The sequence below is a fragment of the Neoarius graeffei genome, chromosome 10, assembly GCF_027579695.1.
Source record: "Neoarius graeffei isolate fNeoGra1 chromosome 10, fNeoGra1.pri, whole genome shotgun sequence".
NCBI classification, from domain to species: domain Eukaryota; kingdom Metazoa; phylum Chordata; class Actinopteri; order Siluriformes; family Ariidae; genus Neoarius; species Neoarius graeffei.
Window position 1 is genome coordinate 79,439,277 of NC_083578.1, and position 12,564 is coordinate 79,451,840.

At 40.1% G+C, this 12,564-nt stretch overlaps 1 protein-coding gene across 2 annotated transcripts in view; it reads right to left on the reverse strand.

Moving 5' to 3' along the window:
- Positions 1 to 12,564, reverse strand: part of mapk13 (mitogen-activated protein kinase 13) — a 64,042-nt gene that overhangs the window by 8,646 nt on the left and 42,832 nt on the right. For both annotated transcript variants that reach the window (XM_060932377.1, XM_060932376.1), the window contains 5 exons: positions 7,351 to 7,398; positions 7,080 to 7,194; positions 6,782 to 6,853; positions 6,550 to 6,629; positions 1,019 to 1,097 (listed from right to left, as the gene is read on the reverse strand). In XM_060932377.1, the coding sequence (XP_060788360.1) occupies positions 1,019 to 1,097; positions 6,550 to 6,629; positions 6,782 to 6,853; positions 7,080 to 7,194; positions 7,351 to 7,398 (394 nt within the window). The remainder of the gene's footprint in view (positions 1 to 1,018; positions 1,098 to 6,549; positions 6,630 to 6,781; positions 6,854 to 7,079; positions 7,195 to 7,350; positions 7,399 to 12,564) is intronic.

Consider the following 12,564-nt stretch of genomic DNA (forward strand, 5'->3'; position numbering starts at 1 on the left):
TACCACCAACAGCCAAAAAAAAAAAAAACTGCATACACAAGGCAGATTGGGTCCATGCACTCATGCTGTTGATGCCAAATTTTGACCATCTGCATGCTGCAGCACAAATCGAGATTCATCAAACCAGGTGATGTTCCAGTTTTCAACTGTCCAGCTTCGGTAACCATGTTCCCACTGTAGCTTCAGGTTCCTATTTTTGGCTGACAGGAGATTTGGCATCTTGTTCTGAGATGCTTTTCTGTTCACCACGATTGCAAAGAGTGATTGAGTTACTGTAGCCTTCCTGTCAGCTCAAACCAATTTGTTCATTCTGCTCACTTCCACCTGCAGGATGTTCCTCACTTTAGAGACTTTTGTGCGTGAAAATCCCCAAAGATTAGCAGTTTCTGAAAACCCAGCCCGTCTGGCACCAACAACCAAGTAAGATCATATCCCCCCACCCCCATTTTGATGTTTGATGTAAATATCGAAGCAAAATAGAAACCCGGATGTCAGCCATGATACAAAGAGTAGATAGATATGTGTGGTTTTGACCCACACATATCTAAGCTCTTGATTTATATCTGCATGGTTTTCTGCATTGTACTATTGTCATTGATTGGCTGACTGGATAATTGCATGAATGTTCAGCGGGTACAACTATTAAAGTTGCAAAACCATTTGTCACAATTATTGACACCCCTGCATTTAGTACTTTGTACAATCTTCCTATGCAAGCATAACAACACTGAGTCTGTATCTGCTGTAAAATAGTGCTTTAAAGAACGTATGGGTGAGTCTGATCTTTAAAATGGCAGAGGGAATTCCCCCCAAAGGAAGTGGTGGGCATTAATCGAAGACAGTATTTGAAAAACAGTTTCACAATACCATAGGAGTTTATTAATAATTACAGCATATAAATTCTAGTAGAATGAGGACTGAATAATTACAGTAGTTTAAATTACATTTCAGTCGGACTTGACACTGTTTTCAACAAAATCCTCCATTAAAGATGGCCTCTTGCTTTTTGCCTGCTTACCTTGTTTACTTGCCCGAGGAAACAGTGCAGAGAAATCTTTCCGAGGATAAAAAGGAAGTGATTTCACATAGTTCTTTGCCTGCACACACACACACACACACACACACACACACACACACACACACACACAATGTATGGCATTGCCAAAGAGAAGACATTAAAATATAATTTGCAGTCAGACATGGACACAGAAAACCAATTTATACAATAAATGATCACCGTCTTCAATAATTCAAGTGTCGCTTTATGAGGAAGGTACAGCCAACATATTACAAAATGAACTAATATATGTTGAGTGTGATATGTTGTATAAACCACAGTTGTTGCATTATGTATGGGTTATGCATTATTATTATTCTATCCACATTCACTGGATATGAGCAATCGCACGCTCTGATTGGCTACTAGGATATCAGCTCATATACCGTGAGTAGAGAAAAACAAAATGGCGGAGCATATTGCTGAACCAACCGAGGACGAAATAAAAACTCTACTCGAAAACAAAACGCCCCAAATTTTTATCAAGTATTTAAAAGAAACAGAAATAGCTACAACCCCGATTCCAAAAAAGTTGGGACAAAGTACAAATTGTAAATAAAAACGGAATGCAATAATTTACAAATCTCAAAAACTGATATTGTATTCACAATAGAACATAGACAACAAATCAAATGTCGAAAGTGAGACATTTTGAAATTTCATGCCAAATACTGGCTCATTTGAAATTTCATGACAGCAACACATCTCAAAAAAGTTGGGACAGGGGCAATAAGAGGCTGGAAAAGTTAAAGGTACAAAAAAGGAACAGCTGGAGAACCAAATTGCAACTCATTAGGTCAATTGGCAATAGGTCATTAACATGACTGGGTATAAAAAGAGCATCTTGGAGTGGCAGCGGCTCTCAGAAGTAAAGATGGGAAGAGGATCACCAATCCCCCTAATTCTGCGCCGACAAATAGTGGAGCAATATCAGAAAGGAGTTCGACAGTGTAAAATTGCAAAGAGTTTGAACATATCATCATCTACAGTGCATAATATCATCAAAAGATTCAGAGAATCTGGAAGAATCTCTGTGCGTAAGGGTCAAGGCTGGAAAACCATCCTGGGTGCCTGTGATCTTCGGGCCCTTAGACAGCACTGCATCACATACAGGCATGCTTCTGTATTGGAAATCACAAAATAGTCTCAGGAATATTTCCAGAGAACATTATCTGTGAACACAATTCACCATGCCATCCGCCGTTGCCAGCTAAAACTCTATGGTTCAAAGAAGAAGCCGTATCTAAACATGATCCAGAAGCGCAGATGTCTTCTCTGGGCCAAGGCTCATTTAAAATGGACTGTGGCAAAGTGGAAAACTGTTCTGTGGTCAGACGAATCAAAATTTGAAGTTCTTTATGGAAATCAGGGACGCCGTGTCATTCGGACTAAAGAGGAGAAGGACGACCCAAGTTGTTATCAGCGCTCAGTTCAGAAGCCTGCATCTCTGATGGTATGGGGTTGCATTAGTGCATGTGGCATGGGCAGCTTACACATCTGGAAAGACACCGTCAATGCTGAAAGGTATATCCAGGTTCTAGAGCAGCATATGCTCCCATCCAGACGACGTCTCTTTCAGGGAAGACCTTGCATTTTCCAACATGACAATGCCAAACCACATACTGCATCAATTACAGCATCATGGCTGCGTAGAAGAAGGGTCCGGGTACTGAACTGGCCAGCCTGCAGTCCAGATCTTTCACCCATAGAAAACATTTGGCGCATCATAAAACGGAAGATACGACAAAAAAGACCTAAGAGAGTTGAGCAACTAGAATCCTACATTAGACAAGAATGGGTTAACATTCCTATCCCTAAACTTGAGCAACTTGTCTCCTCAGTCCCCAGACGTTTACAGACTGTTGTAAAGAGAAAAGGGGATGTCTCACAGTGGTAAACATGGCCTTGTCCCAACTTTGAGATGTGTTGTTGTCATGAAATTTAAAATCACCTAATTTTTCTCTTTAAATGATACATTTTCTCAGTTTAAACATTTGATATATCATCTATGTTCTATTCGGAATAAAATATGGAATTTTGAAACTTCCACATCATTGCATTCCGTTTTTATTTACAATTTGTACTTTGTCCCAACTTTTTTGGAATCGGGGTTGTAAAAGAATAGTTTTTTTTCCCCCTATCCTTGACTTGCAAGTGACGTCAAAGCAAAATAGAAACCCAGATGTTGGCCATGTTGGTGGATATACAAATGCGGGGTCAAGCGACATTCCATACAAAACAGTCATGTGTGTGCAACTCTCTTTGTTTTCCCACTGCTTTAAGCGTTCTTTTAGCTATGCCATGTCTTTATGCTGTATATGGTTGCAGTGACAACAGTACTCGTGACTGTGGCACGTTCCGATTTTTTAGAATTCCATCTGAGATTCGGAAAGAGGGCGAGGAAACTCTGAGGCTTAGTACGGAGAGGAGACGAGCACGGCTGGATAACATCGGCAGGGCTGATCTAACCGAGGCTAAAATCAAAACAGCTCGTGTTTGCAGTAATCATTTTTATCTCAGATGAGATTCAAAAACTCTCAATAATATCATGGAAGAATTTTATTTTGTGTTGCTAGAATTTTGTTATAAATTGAGCGTTCTCTTGTCATGGTTCACTCGGTCGTTGTTATAATTTTAACACATGTATTACCATTTCGCTTCAAGGAACATCAGCAAAATTATACGATAGAAACAATCCAGACTGTGCACCCACTTAGAGAATGGGCTATGTTTCGTCCAAGGTCGGACTTGATTCTTCGGCAGCCAAACTAGATAGAACACAATATCTGGGTTCTCGATGGTCGGTTGAAGTGTCTTATCTTCAGAAAAGTCTTGCTTTTTTAAATAATATGGGTCAAACCTAGACATATCTATCTTCTCTTTGTATCAAATCTTCGCTCGACCATTCAAATCGTGGTAATACTGAGAAAATTCAGCATTGTTTACAGACACATTCAGCAGCTGCCATCCCAGTTGCTTTAAATATCCACTAACATGGTGGACATGGGCGGCACAGTGGTGTAGTGGTTAGCGCCGTCACCTCACAGCAAGAAGGTCCGGGTTCGAGCCGTGGCCGACGAGGGCCTTTCTGTGCGGAGTTTGCATGTTCTCCCCGTGTCCGCGTGGGTTTCCTCCGGGTGCTCCGGTTTCCCCCACAGTCCAAAGACATGCAGGTTAGGTTAACTGGTGACTCTAAATTGACCGTAGGTGTGAATGAGAGTGTGAATGGTTGTCTGTGTCTATGTGTCAGCCCTGTGATGACCTGGCGACTTGTCCAGGGTGTACCCCGCCTTTCGCCCGTAGTCAGCTGGGATAGGCTCCAGCTTGCCTGTGACCCTGTAGAACAGGATAAAGCGGCTAGAGATAATAAGATGAGATGAGATGGTGGACACTCATGACGTAGCACATTTTGATCACATGGTTGCAAGTCATCTATAGCTCCTGTTCAATACTCCAGCCCAGTCGGTGGCGGTAATGCACCTTTAAGTTGGTTTGCCAACCACCAAAAAAAACCTGAAGAAGAGGAAGAGGAAGACCCCCCCCCCAAAAAAAAGGCAACAAAATATGGAATAAAAGTATTTGATGGTAAGAATGTATCTTTTTTTTTCAAGAATTTTTATAAGCGGAAATGATTTTGTCGGACGCTTTGTATAAAGTTTTTATTTATTGAATTTGCAAAAAATAAAAATGCTCTGTTTCTCAAAATCCCGTGAATGTGGATAGAATAAAACAGTTATTCCACTCAATCTCGTCATACATGGCTTATAGCCGACTCGGTGCTACGCGCCTCATCGGCTATCAGCTCATGTACGACTCAATTTTGTGGAATACAGTGGTGCTTGAAAGTTTGTGAACCCTTCAGAATTTTCTATATTTCTGCATATGACCTAAAATATCATCAGATTTTCACACAAGCCCTAAAAGTAGATAAAGAGAACCCAGTTAAACAAACGTGACAAAATATTATACTTGGTCTTTTATTTATTGAGGAAAATGATCCAATATTACATATCTGTGAGTGGCAAAAGTATGTGAACCTCTAGGATTAGCAGTTAATTTGAAGATGAAACTAGAGTCAGGTGTTTTCAATCAATGGGATGACAATCAGGTGCGAGTGGGCACCCTGTTTTATTTAAAGAACAGAGATCTATCAAAGTCTGAGCTTCACAACACATGTTTGTGGAAGTGTATCATGGCACAAACAAAGGAGATTTCTGAGGACCTCAGAAAAAGCGTTGTTGATGCTCATCAGGCTGGAAAAGGTTACAAAACCATCTCTAAAGAGTTTGGACTCCACCAATCCACAGTCAAACAGATTGTGTACAAATGGAGGAAATTCAAGACCATTGTTACCCTCCCCAGGAGTGGTTGACCAACAAAGATCACTCCAAGAGCAAGGTGTGTAATAGTTGGCAAAGTCACAAAGGACCCCAGAGTAACTTCTAAGCAACTGAAGGCCTCTCTCACATTGGCTAATGTTTATGTTCATGAGTCCACCATCAGGAGAACACTGAGCAACAATGGTGTGCATGACAGGGTTGCAAGGAGAAAGCCACTGCTCTCCAAAAAGAACATTGCTGCTCGTCTGCAGTTTGCTAAAGATCATGTGGACAAGCCAGAAGGCTATTGGAAAAATGTTTTGTGGATGGATGAGACCAAAATAGAACTTTTTGGTTTAAATGAGAAGCTTTATGTTTGGAGAAAGGAAAACACTGTATTCCAGCACAAGAACCTTATCCCATCTGTGAAGCATAGTGGTGGTAGTATCATGGTTTGGGCCTGTTTTGTCATCATTGATGGAACAATGAATTCTGAATAATACCAGCGAATTCTAAAGGAAAATGTCAGGACATCTGTTCACGAACTGAATCTCAAGAGAAGGTGGGTCATCCAGCAAGACAACGACCCTAAGCACACAAGTCATTCTACCAAAGAATGGTTAAAGAAGAATAAAGTTAATGTTTTGGAATGGCCAAGTCAAAGTCCTGACCTTAATCCAATTGAAATATTGTGGAAGGACCTGAAGCGAGCAGTTCATGTGAGGAAACCCACCAACATCCCAGAGTTGAAGCTGTTCTGTATGGAGGAATGGGCTAAAATTCCTCCAAACCGGTGTGCAGGACTGATCAACAGTTACCGGAAATGTTTAGTTGCAGTTATTGCTGCACAAGGGGGTCACACCAGATACTGAAAGCAAAAGGTTCACATACTTTTGCCACTCACAGATATGTAATATTGGATCATTTTCCTCAATAAATAAATAGCCAAGTATAATGTTTTTGTCTCATTTGTTTAACTGGGTTCTCTTTATCTACTTTTAGGACTTGTGTGAAAATCTGATGATGTTTTAGGTCATATTTATGCAGAAATATAGAAAATTCTAAAGGGTTCACAAACTTTCAAGCACCACTGTAACTGTTAAATGTTACAATAACTTTACCATTAACCCACGTTCAGGTCTACCTTGAATGACTCTGTACACAAACTCTTACCTCCTGGCTTTCTAGTTTCTCGATGAATTCTGGGCCAGGCGTCCCTGTGACCTTCATGATTTGAACCAGTTGGTCCATGTCTGATTTTCAAAGATTAAAGATTGTTTTATATTTACGGCTATATGCAATGAATGCAATTTCTTTATTTCATACCAAAAATGAGCTCAGAAATGCTTATTACCAGGGAGTAAAAAAAGGAGTAATATTGACAAAAATGGTTTTTGAAGGATACAGTCTTTTCCTTTGAAAAGTGTCTTTCCATTGAACATTTCTCCCATTATGCACCCAACTGACCAGATGTCCACTAAAGATCAGGCAAAAGTCACAATAAATATAACTACATCACCAAGAAAACACAAGCATCCTGTTTATATAATGGGATGCGAGTCCATTGATCAACTTGGATCAATCTCCAAATTTCACATGGAACTGAGATTCTACAGCTACCATAACAATAGTTTTGAGTCGAGAACCGAGTTTAATCAGTGTATTGTAAACCAGCTTGAATAAAGCTATGAGTGTTTTCTTGCCTGTCTGGTTGTAGTGCATCCAATTTAAAATAACCTCAGGTGCTCTGTACCATCTTGTCACAACATAACCAGTCATCTCTTGATCTGCTTGCCTCGCCAGGCCAAAATCCAATATCTGTGGACAGAGATACAAGACACCAAGACACTGTTAACACCTCTCTCAACCCCATGAACACCATCAACCAGTCAAGTCTTCAAAGAACATCAATCAATCCAAAACCCTCAACACATCTCCACCACTACTTTCTCAAAAAGCCAGAGGTAAACTTACCTTCAGCTCGCAGTCTTGATTCACTGCCAAGTTGCCTGGTTTCAGATCCTGAAAAAAAAAAAAAAAACCCGCAATTGATCCAGATATTTGTTAGAATTGTTGTTCCTCCTTCTGCTGTTTATCATTTAGCTCCTGGGTTCATATCTGCTGACTCAATACTCAATATACACTCACTGGCCACTTTAATAGGAACTTGTTCTTAGTTCTAAGATTCCTGTTCTTGGCTGCAGGAGTGGAACCCAATGTGGTCTTCTGCTGTTGCATGCCGAGATGCTTTTCTGCTCACCACGGTTGTAAAGAGTGATGATATGAGTTATTATTCTTTCCACATTCACTGGATATGAGCAATCGTGTGCTCTGATTGGTTACTCTACTACTAGGCTATCGGCTCATATACAGTTGTGCTCTTAAGTTTACATACCCTGGCAGAATTTTTTGCTTTCTTGGCCTTTTTTCAGAGAATATGAATGATAACACAAACTTTTTCCCCAATCATGGTTAGTGGTTGGGTGCAGCCATTTATTGATAAACAACTGTGTTTTCTATTTTTAAATCATAATGACAACAAAAAACATCCAAATGACCCTGATCAAAAGTTTACATACCCCAGTTCTTAATACCGTGTATTGCCCCCTCTAACATCAATGACAGCCTGAAGTCTTTTGTGGTAGTTGTGGATGAGGCTCTTTATTTTCTCAGATGGTAAAGCTGCCCATTCTTCTTGGCAAAAAGCCTCCAGTTCCTGTAAATTCCTGGGCTGTCTTGCATGAACTGCACACTTGAGATCTCCCCAGAGTGGCTCAATGATATTGAGGTCAGGAGACTGAGATGGCCACTCCAGAACCTTCACTTTGTTCTGCTGTAGCCAATGACAGGTCGACTTGGCCTTGTGTTTTGGATCGTTGTCATGTTGGAACGTCCAAGTACGTCCCATGCGCAGCTTCTGGGCTGATGAGTGCAAATTTGCCTCCAGTATTTGCTGATAACGTGCTGCATTCATCTTTCCTTCAACTTTGACCAAGTTTCCTGTGCCTTTGTAGCTCACATATCCCCAAAACATCAGCGATCCACCTCCGTGCTTTACAGTAGGAATGGTGTTCCTTTCATCATAGGCCTTGTTGACACCTCTCCAAATGTAACGTTTATGGTTGTGGACAAAAAGTTCAATTTTGGTCTCATCACTCCAAATTACCTTGTTCCAGAAGTTTTGAGGTTTGTCTCTGTGCTGTTTGGCGTATTGTAGGCGAGATACTTTGTGGCATTTGCCTGGTTTTAACAGAGCCCCTGATTTTCCATTTGGTAATCACAGTTTGAACACTGCTGACTGGCATTATCAATTCCTTGGATATCTTTTTGTATCCCTTTCCTGTTTTATACAGTTCAGCTACCTTTTCCCGTAGATCCGTTGACAATTCTTTTGCTTTCCCCATGACTCAGAATCCAGAAACATCAGTGGCTGGATGAAAGATGCAAGAGTCTGTCTGGATCCCAGAAACATCAGTGGCTGGATGAAAGATGCAAGAGTCTGTCTGGATCCCAGAAACTCACTCAGCTTTTATGCACACACACTGATTACAAGCAAACAGATCACAGGTGAGGATGTTACCTTTAGTAGCCATTCAAACCCATTTGTGTCAACTTCTGTGCATGTTATCAGGCCAAAATTACCAGGGTGTGAACTTTTGATCAGGGTCATTTGGGTAGTTTCTGTTGTCATTATGATTTAAAAAGAGAAAACACAGTCGTTTGACAATAAATGATTTCACCCAACCACGAAACATGAGTGGAAAAGATGTTTTTGTGTTATCATTCATATTCTCTGAAAAATGGTCAAAGAATCATAGATTCTGCCAGGGTATGTAAACTTATGAGCACAACTGTACCATGAGTAGAGTAGAGAAAAACAAAATGGCCGAGCATGTTGCTGAACCAACCGAGGGCGAAATAAAAACTCTACTTGAAAACAAAACTGCAAAAAATAAAAAAAGCAACAAAATATGGAATAAAAGTATTTGATGGTAAGAACGTATCATTTTATTTTTCAAGAATTATTATTATTGCATTTTTCACAAATTGCTCCTGTCATTTCACCAGTTTGTTTACATTCTAAGCGTAAATTATTTTGCCCAAAGTTTTGTATAAAAAGTTTTTATTTATCGAATTTGAAAAAAATTAAATAAAAAACGCTCTGTTTCTCAAAATCCAGTGAATGTGGATAGAATAAAACATTTATTCCACTCAATCTCATCGTACATGGCTTACAGTATAGCCGACTCGGCGCTACGCACCTCATCTGCCGTCAGCTCATGTACGACTCGGTTTTGTGGAATAACTGTTAACTATATCCTTCCTGGCAGCTCAAACCAATCTGGCCATTTTCCTCCGACCTCTCTTATCAACAAGGTGTTTTCACCTACAGAACTGTCACTCACTCACGCATGCATGCACGCACTCACTCACTCACTCACTGTTTTTTGTTTTTCGCACCATTTTGTGTAAACTCTAGAGACTGTTGTTTGTGTGTGAAAACCCCAGGAGATCAGCAGTTTCTGAAATACTCAAACCAGTCCATCTGGCTCAAACCAACACCCACGCCACAGTGAAAGAAAGTCACACTTTTAGATCACAATTTTTCCCATTCTGCCATTTGAAGTGAACATTAACTGAAGCTCTTGAATTGTATCTGCGTTAGTTTACGCATCATGCTGCTGTCAAGGGATTGGCTGATTAGAGAACTGCATAAAACAGTAGGTGGATGGGTGTTCCTAATAAAGCAGCCGGTGAGTGTAGTGTAATATGTACAGAATAAAGTGTAGACAGAACAGTGGAGACGCAATACCTCAGTCTAGAAAACATAATACTGAGGTTATGTATGGAGGTGTAATTGGATATGGTAAAGGAGTTTTCAGATAGAATGTCACTGTAAGCACAATATTGCACATAAATGTTGCATGAAGCACAATAATACAAGCTTGGCGCCACTGGAAATGGATCACCCTTGGTGTGCTTTCCTAGATTTAATTCGAACATGGTACATGAAATATTTTGGGAGTTTGAGGCCCTGTCCACACGGCAACGGATTCAGGTGAAGCCGATAAAACTTATCATCATTTCGGCCTGGCGTCCACACGGCACCGGCGTTTTGGGTGCCCCAAAACGATATTTTTTGAGAACGGTTTCCAGAGTGGAAAAATCTGGCAACGGCGCCGTTGCGAAGTCGTCTGGATGAGTAGAACGGATTTGTTTACGATGACGTCACAACCACATGACTAGAACAAGCAGCACTCACTCATTCACGCCGGGTAGAAGGGGTTTATGCGCATGCGTCCTACTTCTTCTATTGTTCTGGTGTCTCCGATGGGACCGTCTTACAGCGCACGTAGAGGTGTGGCATGTGTATTGCATCGTTTTCAGCAAGCGTTGCGTTGCCATATGTACTTGATATTTTACTGATCTGTTGCCCATGTGGATGCGATATTTTTTTTTTTACCCGCTAAAAAAAAAAATCTCGTTGCCATTGTCGTGTGGATGTAGCCTGAGAGAAAATTAATCCATACCTCATTAGGCTCTGTCTTTCTATTTTTTAAAATTAACATTATTGCTATTTTTGTCATTATCGTGATGTTTTTTTTAGTATATTATTTATTGAATGACTGACTGTTTACTTAAGTGTAGTTTTTAATTATTATACTGTATGTACTTATATATATATATATATATATATATATATATATATATATATATATATATATATATATTTTTTTTTTTTTTCAACTTTTCCAGAGCCCTACTGAAAATCATATTGTATGATGTACAGTTGTGGTCAGAAGTTTACATACAGTGACATGAATGTCATCTTGGATATGAATGTCATAGCAATAGTTGGGCTTTCAGTAATTTCTCTGAACTGTTCTTTTTCTGTGGCAGAATGTACAGCATACATCTTTAATTAAACAAAAATTGAATTTGGTGCACAAGTTTTAATTTTCTTTCGGTTTTCTGAAATCAACACAGGGTCAAAATTATACATACAGGGTCAAAAATTTACATACACTCACTTAGATTATTAATTCAGAGGTGCTGAAACTGGGGCAGCATGGTGGTGTAGTGGTTAGCGCTGTCGCCTCACAGCAAGAAGGTCTGGGTTCGAGCCCCGTGGCCGGCGAGGGCCTTTCTGTGTGGAGTTTGCATGTTCTCCCCATTTCTGCGTGGGTTTCCTCCGGGTGCTCCGGTTTCCCCCACAGTCCAAAGACATGCAGGTTAGGTTAACTGGTGACTCTAAATCAGTGGCGGCTGGTAGTCTTTCAAACAGGGGAGGCTGGTCGGTTACGATATTTCCAGATTTTAAAAGAAGAAACACATCAATTTTGCCCATACTCTTGCCTCTGATCTGGCTGATTGTTGGCAGGGTCACAAACTGTGAAATAACAGGTTCTTTTGGCCCATTAGCCTACTGTCCAATATACATGATGGTGGTGTTGGGGGGGAGGGGTATATTTTAACATTTTATATTTTAAAATTGTGGCATGTTGTTTAAAAATTGATCATTATTGAAAGCAGCTCTTTGTCAGGAACCTCAGCAGTAACAGCAGAGTGTTCTGGAATAGGCACAAGCACTGACCTTGGGGAGCCAAACAGAGCTGGGTGCCACACATTTCATTCAATGACACTTTCCCTATATTTTACTTATTTTGACTGAGAAATGTTTTATTGACAATTTTGATAACCCTTCACTTTTAATCCAGGTCTGTAGTGTGAAATGTTCTCGGCTGTGTTTTTGTTTACAAATGTTTTCCAAATTGTAGCTGTGTTTAATTCATATCCAGAAAAATATATATTCCAATATAATATACTCAGCATAATAGATTCTATATTTTTGGTCCATCCATGACATATTACTAAAGTAGCCTATTTACTGTTGTTGATGTGGGTCACTTGCTGTTAGCCAATTCACTTTCTCGTACCAGGAGAGCTGAAAGGAACGAGTATCATTCCCTACCTTTTTCACCAAGTCAATTTGAGGCGTTGGTCTACCCTGCTCTTTAATTTTAATTTTTTCCTCGAAAGGAAGACTGGCAAATGGCTTCGCCAAAATTAAATCAGCAATGCTTGGCATCCGTGCGCAGCTTTCTTGCTAGCTGACTAGCCCCCTCAAGTTCAAGTTCAGTCACTCAAATAAACGAAATTTCTGGAACTAAGATAGCAAACTTGACA